The 19,543-nt window shown below is 32.7% G+C and overlaps 1 protein-coding gene across 1 annotated transcript; it reads right to left on the bottom strand.

Annotated features, from left to right (window-relative positions):
* Window positions 1-4,753: 4,753 nt before the first annotated feature.
* Window positions 4,754-6,629, bottom strand: LOC131646855 (peroxidase 10). The gene is made up of 3 exons (XM_058916805.1): window positions 6,014-6,629; window positions 5,688-5,879; window positions 4,754-5,552 (listed from the first exon to the last, which is right to left on the bottom strand). The coding sequence occupies exons 1-3, from the start codon at window positions 6,230-6,232 to the stop codon at window positions 4,980-4,982; spliced, it is 984 nt and encodes a 327-aa protein (XP_058772788.1). The 5' UTR covers window positions 6,233-6,629; the 3' UTR covers window positions 4,754-4,979.
* Between the last annotated feature and the right edge of the window lie 12,914 nt (window positions 6,630-19,543).

Raw genomic sequence — 19,543 nt, 5'->3', positions numbered from 1 at the left:
AGGCCTTTTTTTAACTCAAACTTTTGAGGCCTAAAGTTCTAGATTTAGCAGCTTGACCCTTGGGGCAGCCCTGGTTGTAGTTACTCCTGCAAAGGGTGAGACCCTCTTTGATATAATTTTCCATCTACCGATGATTATTGAATATTTAGGTATTTTATAAGTCTGTCATGTAGTCTTAATGAATTATTACTTGATTAATTGAAGGGTCATGCTAACATGTGCCCTAAGGGCACATGTTAAGGATATTATAATTAGAAAAAGTTAGATATAATTAAATGCAATAAAGTCATATTTAAAATTTCGATACATTGAATGCACAAGTTCCAAGAAAAAATTTCTATAAAAATCTCATTAACTTGTGTCTTTGGGGCACATGTTAGCTTTTCCCTTAATTAAATACCCCGCCAACTAAAAAGAAAATTACGATGTTGTCAAAAAAAATTATGATATACATGTGCAATTTGATTTGATTTTTGACCCTGTCTCTCTCTCTCCCCCGTATATGAAGATAGCATCAAACATTTTTAGTTCAAATTAACATATAAAGTTTGACTTCATGAAACAACAATGATGCATGTAAAAAGATGTTTATGGTAATCATGTTACCAATAGAATTTACTTAACAATCTTTACTGGAAGTCAAAGGGTAACCTCACCAGAAAGTGATGAACATGCACGAAGAAGACATATTGATGGCTATCTCAATTTTGTATCCCCACAATTGATGCGCATGCTCACCCTCACCCCACTATTAAATAAAAGGGAAAAAAGTTATTAAATAAAAAGAAAAATATTGACACAATTTTTTTTTACAAATTTAATTGCTATGCATTATAAGTTTTACATTAATAATAAATCTCAATCATTTAAATACATAATTTTAAAATAGTTATAAATAAAATTAAATATTTTTAATTATTTAACAATCATAATTTTTGTTTATATATATATATATATATATATATATATATATATATATATATATATATATATATATATATATATATATATGTGTGTGTGTGTGTGTGTGTGTGTGTGTGTGTGTGTGTGTAATACTTGCAATTAGGAGGTTAGACCTGACCCAAAATCCTAACATTAAATAAGAAAAATGAGTACCCCAATTCGAATTTGGGTCTATTTATCTACATGACTATGAAACTACAAATTTAGAGAAATCAATGTCAAACAAATATATAATTAGGCCGGTCTAACATATCTTTGAAGTAAACCTTTGTAATCAATCGAGAAAGTGTATCCCACCAATGGAAATTTGTAACCTCACGACCATGGTTAGCAAGACTGTCCACACATATGTTGTTTTCTCGGTAAATATGAGTGTATAACCTATTGACTTGTAGCATCCTACAATTAAAACATCTATTACAAAGATTCCAAAGAATTAGGTCGTCTTTCAAAATTCAAAGTACAATGAAGTGAAATTTGGGAGTCTGTTTTGATCCAAACATTAAACTATACTTTTCTATCCGCCTCCTCTAAAGTTATCATAATTGAAATAAGCTCCGCTTTGAGAAAATTTCGTACTCCCACAGGTTGACGACAAAAGCTCCCTGAAACTCCCAATTATTGTCACTTGTGATTCACCCTCCCGCTACTAGGTTACCTCTAACTGAATCATCTATATTAAACTTCACCCAACCAATATTAGACTTTTTCCAAACAACTACGATAATTTTGGGAGCATTACGGTACCATTTTTCAATCTGCAGGTTGTATAGAATTTCATGCTCTATCCTACATTGGATAATCCAACCTTTAGACAAGAGGAGCTAATCTTTATAGACGATAAAGTTTTCCCCAATATTACCGGAGTACAAGGTTTAACTTTATTAAACCCTGTCTCATTCCTTTCTAGCCATATTTGATGAACCATGTGACCCAAAGCTTCAAGACAGTGTCTTGAAGCTTTGGGTGCCACCCTAGACGAACAATTCTTAAGATATCCTCTGAAGTTATAAGTAAAGTTATGATATTTCATTGATTAGTTATCCCTCTCTAAATTGTCATGATGACTTTACAATCAAAGAAGATATGAGCTGAGGTTTCAATATCGATATTACTTTGTCCACACATAGACACTATGCAATAACCTTTTTTCCTCGTATTGTCATCGCAAGGGAGTTTGTTGTGAAGCATCCTCCACATAAAAAGGAAGACAATGGAGGGATAAATAACTACCAAATTAACTTCGAGCATTCGATTGTGTCATGATTTTCACCCACATATTTGTATGTGTCTTTTATCGTTAACCTCCCGTTGCATTCGACTTTCTGAAAGTCCTGACATCGTATACAACATTTGTTTTTTAAGTGCCATAATTTTCAATAGTCATTGAGATGCAGTCATTCGAGTTCTTAGATATATAAAGAATGCATCAGGAAAATGACGATTATAAAATCATTTGTTATTCAAATGCATATTGGGCTGAATCACTCTCAGATAGAAGATCCACTTCTATAGATATTGTGTTCTTATTGAAGGTAATATGATCTTATAGAGAACCAATAAAAAATATAGTTTTACTATCTAGTGTTAAAGTCAAATATCGTGCTATGGCAGCAACAGCAATCTCAAAAGAGCTTTCATTAGTTAAAAAATTACTCTAAGAATCAATTATAATTAATATGTAACAATTACCATCAATGTGTATTAATTACAATCAATTGTAACTATCTATTGTATATCACTCATATCAATATAAATATACGCTAAACCCGAGAGAGTTGACCTAGTGGGAGGGTGTTTGGGTCTCAATTATACTTTGAAAGATTTAATTTATTAACTTCTCCATTTTTGTTAGGTGGTGTTGAGCCGAAGCAGTTGTCTTAATAACAAAATTATTTAGAATGAGTCATTGCAAAAACGAAAACGTTGCTGAAACCATAAATTCACAAGTCACAAGGATAAGGGACTAACAGGTCTTTGGTTCATAATCAAGATCGTATCATAGATGAGAAGGTGAAGAGAGAAACTTAACCAGGGCTTAATTAGCTGCTCTTACTTCTTAGATATGGATGGTGATGGTTGATCCATACTAGGGGTGTGCAAAAATACAATTAATTGAACCATATTCTCAAACTGAATTGTATTGAACCATAAAAAACTTGAACCATTTAAATGGTTAATGAACTGAACCACATATTATAAACAATTCAGTTAACCAAATTTAAGTTAAAAACTGTTTAACTAATTGTTTTCAAAAAGTTCATATTTTCTTTTTTAAATTTGATTTTTTTTTTTGAAAATTAAATTTTTTCCTAAACTAAAAAAAAATGTAAAATTTTCCGATTTTTTTATTTGAAAAATAAAAAAGAAAAAATATAATTATTTTTTTCTTCTGCAAATAAAAAGAAATGTTTTTTTAATAACTTTTTTTGGAAAATAAAAAAAATGCTTTTAGTTACCTGTAGTTGTACACCAGCATGAAAAAAACATACAATAAATAAATGTGATTTAAGAACGAAATCTCCTCCCGTTAAAAAAAGTGGGTTCTCAGCAAGAGAAATTTATCCAAAGGTATTTCCCAACACATAAACTATTGTTTATATCCTGGATGTTGTTTGCAAAACTGTAAAAGGAATCACTATTGAAACCAATGAAAAAAGAACTTGAAGTTCAAATAATTTGTACGGTACAGTAACTATCTTTCAAATAATTTATATGGAACATCATTTTAATTTCATTACTCTACTAAATTTCACAAGGGAACATCTTTGACAATAGATTTAGTTACACAATGGAAGTTAAATTATTTGTACGGTACAGTAGAATATTATATATATATATATATATATATATATATATATATATATATATATATATATATATATATATATATATATATATATATATATATAGGGGATGTATCAAGTAGGAGGAACTTTTAAATAAGAGATAAGAGGATGCAATCCTAATCATTGATTTAATCATGAGAGAGAAATTAAATTATAAAATATTAATATAATTATTATTTCTCTCTCTTGATTAATTCAATGGTTAGCATTGAATACTCTTATCTCTTATTTAAAAATCCTCCTACTTGATGCATTCCATATATATATATATATATATATATATATATATATATATATATATATATATATATATATATATATATATATATATATATATATATATATATATATATATATATATATATATAGAGGAGGGATCAAATTACACCCGAAGAGTTACACCACGAGTTACACTCGTTCAATAACTACATCTCGAATTAATATTTTTTAAATTCAACCGTTGGATTGAAACATAATATCATATAGATCATACCTATAAAGTTTGAGCTTAATCTATAATGATTTACTATGTCATTGAATTACATCAAAATTAACGTTATATGAAAGCTCATTTTGACGTTAATCTTTAGATATCTTGATGATATAGTAAATCATTATAGATTAAGCTCAAACTTTATAGGTATGATCTATATGATATTATGTTTCAATCCAACGGTTGAATTTAAAAAATATTAATTCGAGATGTAGTTATTGAACGAGTGTAACTCGTGGTGTAACTCTTCGGGTGTAATTTGATCCCTCCTCATATATATATATATATATATATATAAAAGAGGTAGAGTGATTAAAAAAAACAATTTAGAAATAATTTATAAAATAAATTTGATTTTTAATTACAAACTGGTTTTAAACCAGTTTATAATTAGAAATTGATTATAAACCAGTTTATAAACACAAACTGGTTCAAAACCAGTTTAAAATTGAATTGAAACTGCTTTTGCAGTTAATTGGTTTTTTATTAAAGTGGTTTTTAAAAACTGAATTGAACCATAAATTTAGTTCAGTTCAGTGCAGTTCTTGAACCATGAACACCCCTAATCCATACTACCGATAATAACAAACCTTAAGATACTAATGCACACATTTATATCATTATTTGAGACAAACCAAGTTTCATACAAATGCATATCATATCATATCATATATCTAATTAACAGCCCTACAGTTAGTCCTTATTTGACCCTGCTGTCCTGTAAGAACACCAATACGACCCATTTTCTCAACAGAAACAGCAAAGTCTCTGAAAAACAGAATAGGCCACTTGCTATAATTGTTAACCAATGAAGAAGTTAAATTGTCACCTAAAAGTGCTTGGTCTGATTGAAGCAACCCAGTATTGCTCAAAACATTTTTGTAATAAGTGTTATCAAATGTGTTTGTAGTCACCGGATCCAACGGAGCCAAGTTGGTATTAGAATCAGCTTGATTTGGACATATTTTCTGTAGATTTTGTAGAAGCGATGTATCGAGTGATGGATCAGGTTTACCGGAGCCACCAAAGTCGAAGAGTCTTGGCTTGAATAAGAAACACTGAGCAAAGCCAAATGTGTGTGCACCTGAGAGCACTGCTACGTCCTTCTTTTCAAGACCTTTGGAAACAAACTTAGCAGTAAGGGTTTCAAGAGGATCAAAGGGTGATGGCAAGTTATTTGCCTCACTCTCATTCGCTGTTGTGCCGTCTCTACGACCGAGTGGTACAGCCCAAAATGGTCCTTTACTCTGAAAATAAAAATTTGAAGTCATAATCAAACAATACAATAATCATAATGGATATATTCCGATATTTATAATAAAGTTTATACATAAATAGAAGGTAAACGGACAACAAGTTGCGCTGCTAGAGCGAGTTCTTACTAGGTATATAGCATCTCTGGCTGCTAGAGTAAGTATATCAGCACATGAAACTGTGGAGGGACAAACACTCTCTAAATCAGATTTTATTTTGTCTATTACATCAAATCCTCTTATTGAATTTTGATTAGGAAATGCATTTTTCTCTCCTTTTAGAGTATCCGTATCATCTAGTAGCACCGATCCATCACATCCCTTAGTAACACACAAAAACGAAAGAAGTTAAACACGCGATGATGATGATAATAATATAAATTTCGTCGATGATTCAACTTTTTCTAGTGAATAACAAAATATAATAATGACTAAAATTTTGAGAGGTTAGTTACATTGACAAAACAATCATGGAAATGAAGGCGCAAGAGAGATGCAGGGATCCTTGAATCATTGGCTATAGCTGACAAGATATTTGATCTAACAATTCTGGCAAAGTATGGACAAGTTCTGTCATAGAAGTTGCAATTAAGTTGAGAGTACACTAGGGGAGTAAGAAATACAAGACAAAAAAACATAAAGACAAAAACATGTTTGTTAGAGACAGACTCCATCAGTTGAAGCTTGTGGAGATTTATTTGTTGAAGTAACAAAGCTAGTTAGAAATGTGTGTGATACTAAGTTGTAAGATGAAACAATTTATAGAAGGTAAAAAAACCACTTGTTAGTTGTTAACTTAGTTTTTATAGAGTGGTAGAGCCACTATAATTGTCTTTATCTCTTGAGTTTGGTTGAAGTCCAAAATTTCTGCTCTAGTGGCAGGATGATGCAGTGTATGAGAATATTAAAAACAGTCCCAAAAGGATAGTGCTTAGTTTACACATGATGTACAAGGGAGTTTGATTGAAAGAGTGTTGTTTTATTGTCTGCTACTTGTCCATGCACTGCCAAGATACCAAGAGGCTTTGCATTTCATGAGGATAAGTGTTAGACATTGTTTGGGTTTACTAGGAAAAGAATATTTCAAAGAAGAAATTATAGATATATACCGAAAGTGTGTGATGTTTCATGTGTGAATGTGTTTACTAGTATTTTGGTTTAGGCTGTTATTGGATGATATTATTTCCTATGATGCTTACAATTAGTCTAATAGTAATGGTATATATTTGTAATTTGTAAATCCTATTTTAATTTAGTCATTAAAAGAAAGACAAGAAGTCGGAATTTTTTGACATGGTATCAGAGTCAAGTTAAGGACTCAAATGTAGACAATTGAATCAGGCCTGCGGCGCTAGGCATGAGAGTAGGTGATGAACATGTATTTGTGTTGTTGAAATTTGTTTAAAGTCTCCCATTTCTTAAATTCTCGTGCTGTTGAATGTATAAATACGTGAGAGCAATCTCACCCTTTGAGCTAGCAGGGATAAGACTAAAGCACATTTAACATGGTATCACAAGTCTCTTTTGGGTGTCAATCTTGGTCTTCAGCGTGTTCTTGGTTCGCAGTCTATTTGAACCCTTATTAACCAATGGATGTGCGGATGCTCACATCCCATCAAAGATTTCGCCCATTCAATTAGGTTATATAACTATTTAAAATAAATGATGGAGAAAAGAGAAAAGAATGACAAATAATTTCCACAATTTATTTTAAAATCTAATAGTTTAGATTTATTATTATATTTTCACATAAAAATGTCATTCTCATATGATACGATATATATATATATATATATATATATATATATATATATATATATATATATATATATATATATATATATATATATATATATATGGGGACGACTCAAGTGAGAACACTTGGTTATTATGAGAAATGAGAACAATGAATCACGACCATTAAATTTGATTTTAATGGACTGGATTGATTTCTCTTTCTATGTTAACTTAAAATAAATACTAAGGATCATAGAAAGAGAAAACAATCCAGTCCATTAAAATCAAATTTAATGGTCGTGATTCATTGTTCTCATTTCTCATAATAACCAAGTGTTCTCACTTGAGTCGTCCCCTATATATATATATATATATATATATATATATATATATATATATATATATATATATATATATATATATATATATATATATATATATATATATATATATATATATATATATATATATATATATATATATATATATATATATATATATATATATATATATATATATATATATATATATACACACGCAAAATAATTGTTAGTAACGAGTGATAATTATTATATCAAAATGAGAAGTTACAAAAATACCTCAAAAATTTGATGTAATATTTCAACTTAGAGTATTACAAAGCTAAGAAAAACTCTCTATATAATTATATCTACTTTCAATATCAACTAAAATCTACTTAGATAATATATGACTCTTTTATTGTCATTTGAATTTTTTAGGAAAGAGAGTTCTCATTTTCTTCTTTGATACAAATACATATACATTTGATGATTTTTCTTTTATATGAGGTGTTGTGTGTTGACTAAGTGACTCAAAACATAAGAGGATCAATGAATTGTTTTATATGATTTTTGAAAACATTTTACAAAAATATTGATTTTAACATGCTCAATTTTATGAATAGAGTTAAAATAGATATTTAAGTGATGAAGAAAAAATAGAAGAAAATAAAAGAGAAGAGTTAGAAAAATGTGCACCCGAATTTATTATATGGTCCGACTTCAAACCATATAGTCTACTTTGAAAGTATTTTCTTAAAACTTCTACTATTTACTTGAGTTTGTATTACAAGATTAACCCACAACCTCTTTATATTAAACTTCTACTCAAGTTCAACTTACAATTTTTATATCAATTACACTGTGATAAGGGATCTCTTGATTTATAGTGAATTTTTTTTTTTATAACATATTCACTAAACTATTAATTTTTCCCTTTAATTTTCTACCTCAAAATCTTATTTACTAGCAATAGAAACTAAAATATTTGCTTAACAATAGAAGTTGGTTTAAGAGAAAGTGCTAGAATCTCACAATTTACATGTAGAAAATATTTTTGTTTTCCTTTTCTTGTATTAAGAATGCTCAATCATACTCTTTATATAAAATAACTCTTTTATTCTTCATTTATATTTTATTTCGTACCGAAAAAAATTCTTTTACCATCCATTAGTTACTTTAACGAGTTGAATTCGTTCATGCATGCATCTCTCTCCAACAGCAAAGATTAGAATAAAAGAAGAAACTTTCTTTATACACCTCCCTACTTTCTTGGTCACCCCTGGTGAAAAACCAAAAATACCCCTACTTCGAAAATGCATTTCCGAAGTAATTTTTTTTCAAAATTTTTCTAGAATTCGGAAATGCACTTCCGAAAACATGAAATTGGAGTGTTTTGGAGATGAATTTCCAAAAACCCCCATTTTTAGGAATTTCGGAAATATACTTCCGAAAAATGTATACCCAGAACAACTTCCATGGTTGAAAAAAACAAAACTTCCGAAAGCCCTTTTGTCATACTTCTTTGATTTTTGTTGTTGTTCTCCTCTAACATGTTTAATGTACAATGATGATGTTGTTGTTGTTGGGAGTATTTGATGGATTAACAATATACAATCTTAGTTTTACATTTTGTTTTCTAGCTAATCCCTTTAGATATAGTTCTAATCTGTAGTGATTATTATGCAACTGTGATGGAGTTTTTTTCAGATTTCATATAGAATCTATTGTTTTGAGTGGTGCAAGAGCTAATAATTAGGTAGAAAGTGCAGAGAAATGCTGGCCAACCTTTCTGGATCTGCTTACTGCTAGCGAAAAGGAAAAGGAATGCTTGTTGCTCTGGGTAAGTATTTTTCGGAAGTATACTTCCGAAATCTCTAAAAATGGGTGTTTTCGGAAATGCATCTCCGAACACACCCCCCATTTGATGTTTTCGGAAGTGTATTTCTGAATTCTGAAAAAAAAAATTAAAAAAACTATTTCGGAAATGCATTTCCGAAGCAGGGGTATTTAGAGATTTTCGCTGGGGGTGAGCCCCATAGGAAGGTGGATAAAGAAATTTTCATAAAAGAAATGTGTATAGAGAGGTTTTAAAAAAAAAGTGTGGAAGATGATTCAAATCCCATTTTCCTACTTGGACTCCAATGAAGAATAGTGGATGTAAAATCCTAGCCAAATGACTTCAGCATAGCATTCAGTGCTTGATGTGTAATGTTAATTTGTATATTTTATCCATCTTTATATATGAAAGAGACTCGATGCCATTAGTTTTGCTATTTGAATATTTCAACTATACGTATCTTAAATTTATGGTGTATGTGGGAAATTTCAACAAAGTAACTCACATTTTCAAACTTATATCTAAAGTCTAAACTAAGTCATTTTTCAATTTTATATCTAACATATCTCATTTTTAAAAAATTGCAAATGGATTAGCCCGATCAAGAGGCACGTCTTCGTAATTTTAAGTTATATTTTAGTTTTCTGGAAATATTTGTTCCTAGGAATTTTTCTGCAAAAAATCAATTCTTATATATTTTCTACATATTTTAACAAAATCCTATTAATTTTAAATAAAAAAAATTATATAACCTAAATTGAATGGGCCGAATCTTTGATGGCATGTGAGCATCCACACATCCATCGGCTAAATGCCATTATGTAACTTCATTACTTTTGATGAGGTTTTTTTTCCTAAAAATATGATATTGAGTTATTTTGTTTTTACATATTTGCTTCTTATTATATGATATCATTAATGTTTGCACACTGACGCTTAATGAGGCATTTGTTATTATTGTTGGTTTGCCATATTTTTCTCACTCTTCATCCTTGGTTAGTTGGAGAACGGTATACTTATCAACGGTTTTGTGTTCAAGAAGATTTTGAGAACAGTATGTATGACCAATGTGGAAGTTCTCTGAGTGGCATGTCAAGGTTAATTGAAAGGCGCCCACTTGTATTAGAAAAGACCTCTAGGTCTTATGAACTAGAAGAAGGTGTCTCCTTGACATTAATTCCATAAGAGGTGGTTGGAGTTCCGTCCATATTCTCCATTGCTCATGGTGTAGGGAATTGGACTTTTATAACCTTTAAATTCCATTGGTAACGAGGAGTTCAAAAACACATTGCCTTAAGGGTTTCTTAGAAAGGATGAAGTTGGAAACCTCTTGTCTTGTTAGTCATATGTCAGGGTGGAAACTGTACACCTTTTGTCTTAGAAGTGTTCCAACTAAGTGGAAATTGGACACTTGATCTTTTTTTAAGGAGTTTAAGCTTGGTTCGAATATTTTTCAAGAATGGTCGTGATCACAATCAATCCCTCGCTAAGAGAAGATTATCATAAAACTCTATCTCTTTGTTCATGGATGATTTTAATGTAGATAATAATCTACTCAAAATAAATATCAATCCAGCTCAAAGTAAATATGTGATTCGTTAAAAACTTATGTCCTTGCATAAGAAAATAGTGTACACGTGCTATTTATTTTTTCAATAGCACTCACACAAGCATGCACGCATATACACACGCGCGCGCAGACACACATAAAACAAGAAACGAAAGTCCTAAATAAAAAAACCAAAGGTACCTTATAGCTCTATAAAAACAACAAAAACAAGATTAAACATTGACACGTCCGCACATAGTAGATAAATATGCCAAGACATGTTGAGGAAATGTATTTCCTTCAGCCAAATCTCAACAATATAAAAAATATGAATCCTCCAAAACACCAAGAACATACCTTCTCGGAGGTGTGGCAACAAACCTTATCCATTATTGGTTTAGGAAGAGGATATGGTCCTTCATCCATTCATATAAGGTGCAAGAAAAAACAGATGTATATCAAGATACCACTTCAAAGAAAAGAAGATGATTTTTTCTACCGATTCTTCCATGGTCTCTATCTTAATTGAAAAAATATATGTGTTCTTCGATTTCCCAATGGATTGTAATTATAAAGTGCACAACCTAAGAGAGGGTGAATTAGGTTTAATGGTATTTTTAGAGATTTTAAGTACTTTTCTTGTTTCTTGTAATTTTTCGGAAATATGAACAAATGAATGAATAAAAAATAGAAAATTAAAGTGTAGAAATGTAAATGAATACAAAGAAGTATACTAGTTCCCTTTATCAACCAAGGGTACATCTACCCCTCAAATCCCGTGAGACATTTTTACTATTGTTAGATATTTGTACAAGACTCACACAAAGAATTCACATATAGTCTTCTAACAACAACAACAAAGAAGCACACCACTTCCTTGATATCCAAATATTAGCATTAATGGTGGATTTTGAATCATCCCGATTCAAATAACCTTTCAAACAAATAGAAAAATAACCTTTCCTATTTGCAACAACCTATAATAAGTACAATATTTTCTTACAAATAAAGAATCACCATACACTTGGTGAATAGTTATAGATAACAGATAATTTGTATTAAGCAGGCTTTGATAATTTAATAACTTGTTGCTTTTATGATATCTTGACAATTTCAACCTTCTAATTTAATGAACAAATCAATATAATATAAACATTTAAATGCTCAAAACTTTTCACATATGATTTGAAAATTGTTCGTGATTTTAGTATCATCAATGCATTTTGGTAGTAATGTGATTTACTATAGGCCGATGCAATTATGCGTTAAGTTTGAAACGAGTTAGGGTAGTGCGGAGTGCACGCTCGTCGAGCCAAACGTATAATTGAATACGAATAATTGAAACGGGGTTCCAAGGTGCGTAGCCCCTGGCGAGATGCGGGGCAGCGCCCCGTCGGAGTCCAAGGAGCAGAGTCCCTGGCGGGGTGCGGGGTAGCGCCCCGTCGGAGTCCAAGGGGCAGAAAAATAATAGATTGTTCTTCGAGAATTATCCCCACAAAGATTTCGTGAACCCAGACAAGAATAGGGTCGAAATACTTTGTTCGGAAAGTGTACGAACACGATTCTTCGAAGTTATCCAGGATTATCATACCTATTTTCTAACAAAAATTATGCAGAAAAAGTTTTTCTATCAAACTATTTATTGATACTTGAAACATAAAAAATTGTTCATGAATAGGTGATTTTGAATTTGAAAAGTACTTCTATATATAATGAACCATGCATCTCTTGATTTTTAAGAAATAAACTTTGAAAAATGTTTACGATCAAATGCAATGGTATGAAAAGTTTCTATCATCATTAGAGGTTAAGAGGTGATACAATGGTTTGATATTTTTCAATTGAAACCGCGGTTAATCGATTAACATGGTTAGTGTGATCAATTAGACATTCCAAAACATTCACAAACCATATGAAAAATAACATGGTTAATCGTTTGACCAAGAAGGGTAATTGATTACATTTAGTTCATTTTTAGAATGGTTAATCCATTAACCAAAATGCAATTTTCGCTTGAACAGAAACACGGTTAATGGATTAATCCATATTGGTTAATGGATTAACCTGTCTTTGTTAGCTGAAGATTTCGTTTTATGTTGTTTATCCTTCGAAGGAGTTGAGAATCGAAGGAAAGATGGTTACTGATGGCCATCCCTTAAAAAGTAAAAGAATGGCTACTGATGGTCATGCTTCGAAAAATAAAGACTTCTAAGTTTGATGAAGATAAATGAACGCTGAAAGATCAATGAAAGCATATGTCTTCGGGACTTAGACAAAATTCATAGAATATGTATTCAAGTATTACTACTTAGCGTGTTTTTAGTAGTGTTTGTTTAATACACTGCCACGCGTCGAAGATGGACTCAGGCGGGAAGATTTGAAATTCGAAGACGGTTTCGTAACCGTTCAACAACAGATGGCTTCGCTGGAAGTTCTGATGAGAAACGTGGCAGCAGATTAGTATAGGACCGTTAAGGTCGAAACTAGTATAAATAGGAGTCTTAGTGTTAGGATTCTGTGTGTTCATTTTGTACAAATCACTCACATATTTACTCAAGTATCAAGCGTTAAGAGAAAGAGTTCGCTGAGAAAATGTACGTATGACACCACCATTTTAATACATGTGTATTATCTTTTTGTCTTTATCTTTCAGAATTACTGCATTTTGTTTACTTCTTGCCATTTACGTTTCTGCATCTTTACTTTAACGTCATTTACTTTCGAATTACTTTCATGCTATTTACTTTCAAAGTCTTTTATATTTCTGCAGTTTAAAATTCTTTACGTTTCGATTGTCCTTTTAATTTTTTATGTCATATCACTTCGTTGAAGTCACATTTATATATAACAAAGTGATTGTCAAGACTATTTGTTCTGTTAATTGAACAACACTTATTGAAGAAGACAAATAATGAGTATGGTTCGAACAAACATTGATAACAATCTTCTTGACTATGTGTCCTAGGATCAATCTAGTCGATCCTGCAAGTAACCAAATCATATTTATTATAGTTTGGAAGACTAGCGGTTGTTTACCGGAAATCACCGTAAACAAATTGGCACGCCCGGTGGGACAGTGTCAAGCAGATTGTTTTAATCAATTGCTTTATTTTTGTCTAGACAATATCAAGATCTTGTATGAACCTTAGGAACGGTAAATTAAAGAACAGTGCACAACCGATTCCCAAACGAAGGTACAACAGGAAAATAGTCGTTACGACCAGTGCAGGGGGTAATCAAGATCCCCCACACGGTTCAGGGTCAGGAGCGGCAAATTCGACTTCTACTCAAGAAACACGAGATGCAACGGGTCCAAATGGATCGAGACCTGCAGATAATTCCCAGACTATGCCTGAAAATAATACAGCACCCTCAGGGACTGTTCCAGTTTCAGTGTCGACAACCGCACCCTCATCCACAAGCGCAGAGGACGTATTGTTTGCCTCGACAAATGCTGCAAATAATTTATTTGGTCAAGGCACGAACTCCGCTTTCGAATGGAGACCAAATAATCCATACGGAATGCCATACCCATATGGAACAGGCGTACGAGGGGCAGGACATATATATGCCCCAACTAACAATGCGACATTTTCACCAAATGTTAGTTCAGTGGGCCGAAGCGCACATAACACTGGTTTCTCTACCCAGATGCCTCACTTTACCACAAATAACCAAGCAGCATTTCGACAAGAAATGGATGCAAGCAACCATGATATGGTAGGGGTTTTGGCCAGAGAATTGACTTCAGTTTTAAGCCCACTAATGGCAAATGTTACTACTACGAATAAAGAAAACATGGAGACTTTTCAAAAGATATCATCTCAGATGAATCGAATGGCAGAATTCATGGGAGTAACGCCACCTAAAAGGAAAGACAAACAGCCTTCGAATCAAGAAGAGAGGCCCATTTTGGAACGTGTACAAGACATAGTTCCATCATCTAGGACGGCTACTAGGGATGTAGGCCCCTCACGAAGAACGGAGGTGTTCAAAGGAACTCCAATAATTAACTTAGAAGCTTCAAATCAAAGAACTGTCCCCGTCCAACAAGAAACGGAGGAGGAGCAACCCAGATTAAGGATTGTGGGTAGGAACGAACAACCAGATGAGATTGTTCAAAGAGTCAGAAGAGAAAATCTGGCTACAGAAAATAACTTAACTGCCATGATAGAAAGGGTAATGGCCAATAATGGCCTTAGTACTGGACTTAGACGTCCAAACTATACATCCCCTATATCAGATTATATCATGCAAACAGAATTGCCTAGGGGCACTAAGGTACCCAAATTTACAAAATTTTCAGGCGAAACGAACGAGTCAACGGTGGAACATATTGCTAGATATTTGACGGAAGCAGGAGACTTAGCGGGAAACGAGGATTTAAGGATCAAATATTTCCCTAGTTCACTGACAAAAAATGCCTTCATTTGGTTTACTACTTTTCCACCAAATTCGATAGATGCATGGGCATACTTGGAAAGACTTTTCCATGAGCAATTCTACATGGGCCAAACTAAGATAAGTTTGAAAGAATTGGCCAGTGTTAAAAGAAAATTCACAGAAACAATTGATGATTATTTAAATAGGTTCCGTCTGTTGAAATCAAGGTGTTTTACAACAGTCCCAGAGCATGAACTTGTTGAAATGGCTGCAGGTGGTCTAGATTATTCAATAAGAAAGAAACTAGATACCCAATACCTTAGGGACATGGCCCAATTAGCAGATAGGGTTCGACAAGTCGAACGCCTGAAGGCAGAAAAAGCTAGGGCAAATAAAAGTTATAAGAAAGAAAGAGTGGCATACGTTGAAGCCAAGGATGCTGAGAATGAGTCTTTCGATGACTCATATAGCCCTGAAGAAGTCGAAATAGACTTGGCTGAATTGAAAGAAGCGCCACCTTATGCTTGCAAACTGCTAAATCCTGCCAATGGAAAAAATCCAGTAGAAAAGGATAAGAATGATAGGTTCCCTAAGAAAACTTATACATTCGACATTACCAAGTGTGATGAAATATTTGATTTATTGGTAAAAGATGGCCAAATGATACTACCTCCAAATTCAAAAATTCCTCCGTTGGAACAACGGAAGAAAAGAGGTTTTTGTAAATATCATGGGTTTTTAGGCCATAAAACTTCTTAATGTTTTCTTTTCAGGGATCTAATTCAAAATGCTCTCAATGATGGAAGGTTGAAGTTTGCTGACAAGACCAAGAGTCATATGAGGGTCGATACCAATCCCCTAAACATTGCTGACGCTAGCCTCTGCGAGGTAGAAGATATCAACATGGTGGAGGTTTCTGAAGTCGAAGTTGTGGAGACTGATAAGTGCCAAATTGTAGTTATTTTGTGTATAGTTTTGCGGCACTTATTTTCTCTTTTTCCTCAATTTAGACTAGTTTTAGTGTATATTACATACAATATGTAGCTTTTGCATTTAATCGAGTTTTTGATTCATTTATGTACCGACTAATAGTTTTTCATCCATTTTGTAGGTATTTGAGCATGTATGGAGCATTGAGTAATAAAGCTTCAAAGATGCAATTTTGGATCAATAAAGGAAGAAACATTTGAAGAAATAAAAAGTGCAGGCTGGTGTGATTCGCCCGGCGGAGCATTTAGCTCGCCGGGCGAGTGAGGAAAATAATTGCAAAGTTTCTGCCTTGGGCCGCCTCTCGTTCGCCGGGCGGAAGAAGAAGGAGTCGCCGGGCGGAACAATTCGTTCGCCGGGCGAAAGTAGATATTTTTGCCACTTAATGACGTGGCAGAGGCTGTGTGGCCAGGAATAAAGGTCTCGCCGGGCGGAGCAATTGGCTCGCCGGGCGAGCGCTGCGAGACAAAATTGTGTATATAGTTTCATTTCATTTCATTTTTAGGGTTATGGTTTTGGGAGGCCAATTTTAGGGTTCTCTCAACTCCATCACCTCATTTCTTGTTAGATTAGGAGTAGATAACAACATTGGATCTTGCAATTGGTGGATTGGGAGTGTATTCTTCATCAATTGGTGTTGACAAACCAAGACATGTTTGCTTTCTCTTTCTCTCTTCTCTTTGTAATTTCCATTGTTGGGTTGTTTGTATGTATCTCCTTTGAACTCATGTATATTTGTTGATCATTATGTTGTATAAAGCTTGCTTTCATATCTTTGTGGATTATTATCTTGGATTTTTGCTTTGTTGCTATTGTGTTTGAGTCGCTATGGAGACGTAGGACTCTAATGCTTATCTAGGATAATTTTCTATTAACTTAATTGCAGAGATGGATTAGGTTGATAATCACTTAGTGTCAGTGCTTAATGCTTCTGAGTGGTCGTGTTTGTCTGAGAGATCGGCATCTACGGGAAGTTCAGATATCTCATGTGTTGTTTAGGTGGTTGAGAGATCGTCACTTAGATAATATTGTGGTAGTAATGTTGACATGTGATAACATTGATAGGTTACAAGTTGAGTATATTCGGTCAATAAGTTTAAGTTTGTGAGAACTAGATCATATTTCAGCTTGACAATTCTATTCTATTAAGGAATGAGTAGTTTTCTTGTTGATACATTTACTCTCTTATACATTTATAAAACCAAACTCAAGAACGAATTAATTGATCGAATGGCACACATCTCTGTGGACTACGATACGATATAACTATATCACCCGGGAATAATATCCTACTTACTTTTGCTTGCCGCTTTACCGCTCGCAACAAAATGGCGCCGTTGCCGGGGATGTGTTTTGCATTGCGATTGTTTCTTTGTTTTTGAGTTATAAACATCATACATTTGTGAATTTATATACTTTGTATAATTATACTTGTTTTAATTTAGTTTGGTGGACTTATTAAACAAGTTGAACTCGGATAGTTCTTAAATGTCATATCTTCACTTTTCAACTTGTTTAACTAATTTCACCAAACGTTTTGTTTTTCTTATCGTTTGTGTTTTGTACTTATTGTTGTAAATATTCTTGTTTTGTAACGTGTGTTTGAGTCTTTGTTAGGACACTTTCTTTAGGTTGCGCGGTGAATCATCACCATGGCATGATGGAGGAAGTTACTAACTAAGCTCAATAAAGGCGTCGAGCTAACGACGTAAAACAAGCGCTTGTTGGGAGGCATCCCAACGGTTTTAAATTGTTTATAATTTTTCTTTAGTTTTTGATTGTTTGTGTTCAAAGTTTGGCTCGATAGCTTGAGGTCGCAATTGGTGAATTGTCAAGTTTGATCGTTGCGACTTGCGGATGTATGGTAATGATAGAGTTTAACATTTTGTACACGTTCGAGGTATGTGTTTATCACTTTCTAGATTGTAGCATATTCATGATACTTAGGCTTTTTACAACTTTTATGCCATTCATTCTTTTGTATACTTGTTCCTTTGTGAATCACTTTAGTTCCCAACCTTTTTGTGAGGAAGCTTTCCATTGTTTACATAAGCGGGAGACCACAATTCTTGTTTTAACTAGATGTTATTATGTTTAATCTTTTGTTTGTATTGACTTTGTGAAAGCATGAAAATGATCAAGGCATTTTGTTTGATTTTGAGCACAACTACCTTAGCCATATATTCATTTCACCTTGTGAGTGTGTGATCTTTTGTTAACCCCTTTGAGCTTTTTGTCATTATCCATTTCGTTTTTGAACTTGAGAATTAGTTCGCTTTTTGGTGGATTTTGATTGTTGTTTTTTTCTTGAACCCTCAACCTTTCGTTGTTGTTTGAGTTTTTACCTTGCCTTAGAAAGTAGGGAGTATTCATATTATGATGTGGTTGAATTCAAGTTGGGGAGAGCATTGATTATGTGCTTATTTGGTTAGTTGAGTATGTGTTGAGGAAAAAGAAAAAGAAAAGAAAAAAAAAAAGAAAGAAAAAGAAAAAGAAAAAAAAAAGAGGAAAAGCTTTAAAAAATAGTAAGACAAAAAGAGTCTGGAATAAATTGTGTTAATAAGTGGCGTGTTTGGTGTAACACTTGGTGTGAAAGAAGAAGTGGATTGAAATTGTATTGTTTGAAACTTTGTGGAAGTTATATCTCCCTTAGAATTAGGCAAGTTTTTTGTTTCAATTAGCTTTAGGAATCACCCCTTTTTGTTTTCCCGACCACATTACAACCTTGAAAAGCCCTTGTGATTTATGTTTTCATGTGTCAATGTGAATTTTTTGAGATGAATGCATAATTTTGTCTATTGTTTGCAAGATTGTTGGATGAGTGAAAATTCTTCATTTTGTGTTTTTCATCTACCGATGATTCTTTTTGCTAGGTGTGATTCATATGTGAACTTGCATTGTTTTAGAATGTTTGGCATAAATTTTGTATTTAGCATTGGTTTCATGATTTTATGTTATCATCGTAGTAGTGGTAAGTAGTATACTTTGTGTGTACCGTTTTTCATTTGAGCCATACATTTGTTTCTGTTTTTCAAAACTTGTCGTTTCGTGATTCTTTGATTGATCGTTTTTGTCATTTCGAGTTGTTTAGTCTTGTTTGAGGACAAACTTTCTTTTGAGTGAGTTTTTGTTTGTTTCTTGTTTGAGGACAAACAAGTTTAAGTTGGGGAGAGTTTGATAAGTGCCAAAT

This window comes from Vicia villosa, linkage group LG2 (assembly GCF_029867415.1).
Source record: "Vicia villosa cultivar HV-30 ecotype Madison, WI linkage group LG2, Vvil1.0, whole genome shotgun sequence".
In the NCBI taxonomy this organism is placed as follows: Eukaryota; Viridiplantae; Streptophyta; class Magnoliopsida; order Fabales; family Fabaceae; genus Vicia; species Vicia villosa.
Note: the sequence above shows the minus strand (reverse complement) of the source record. Positions and strands in the feature narration are given on the sequence as shown.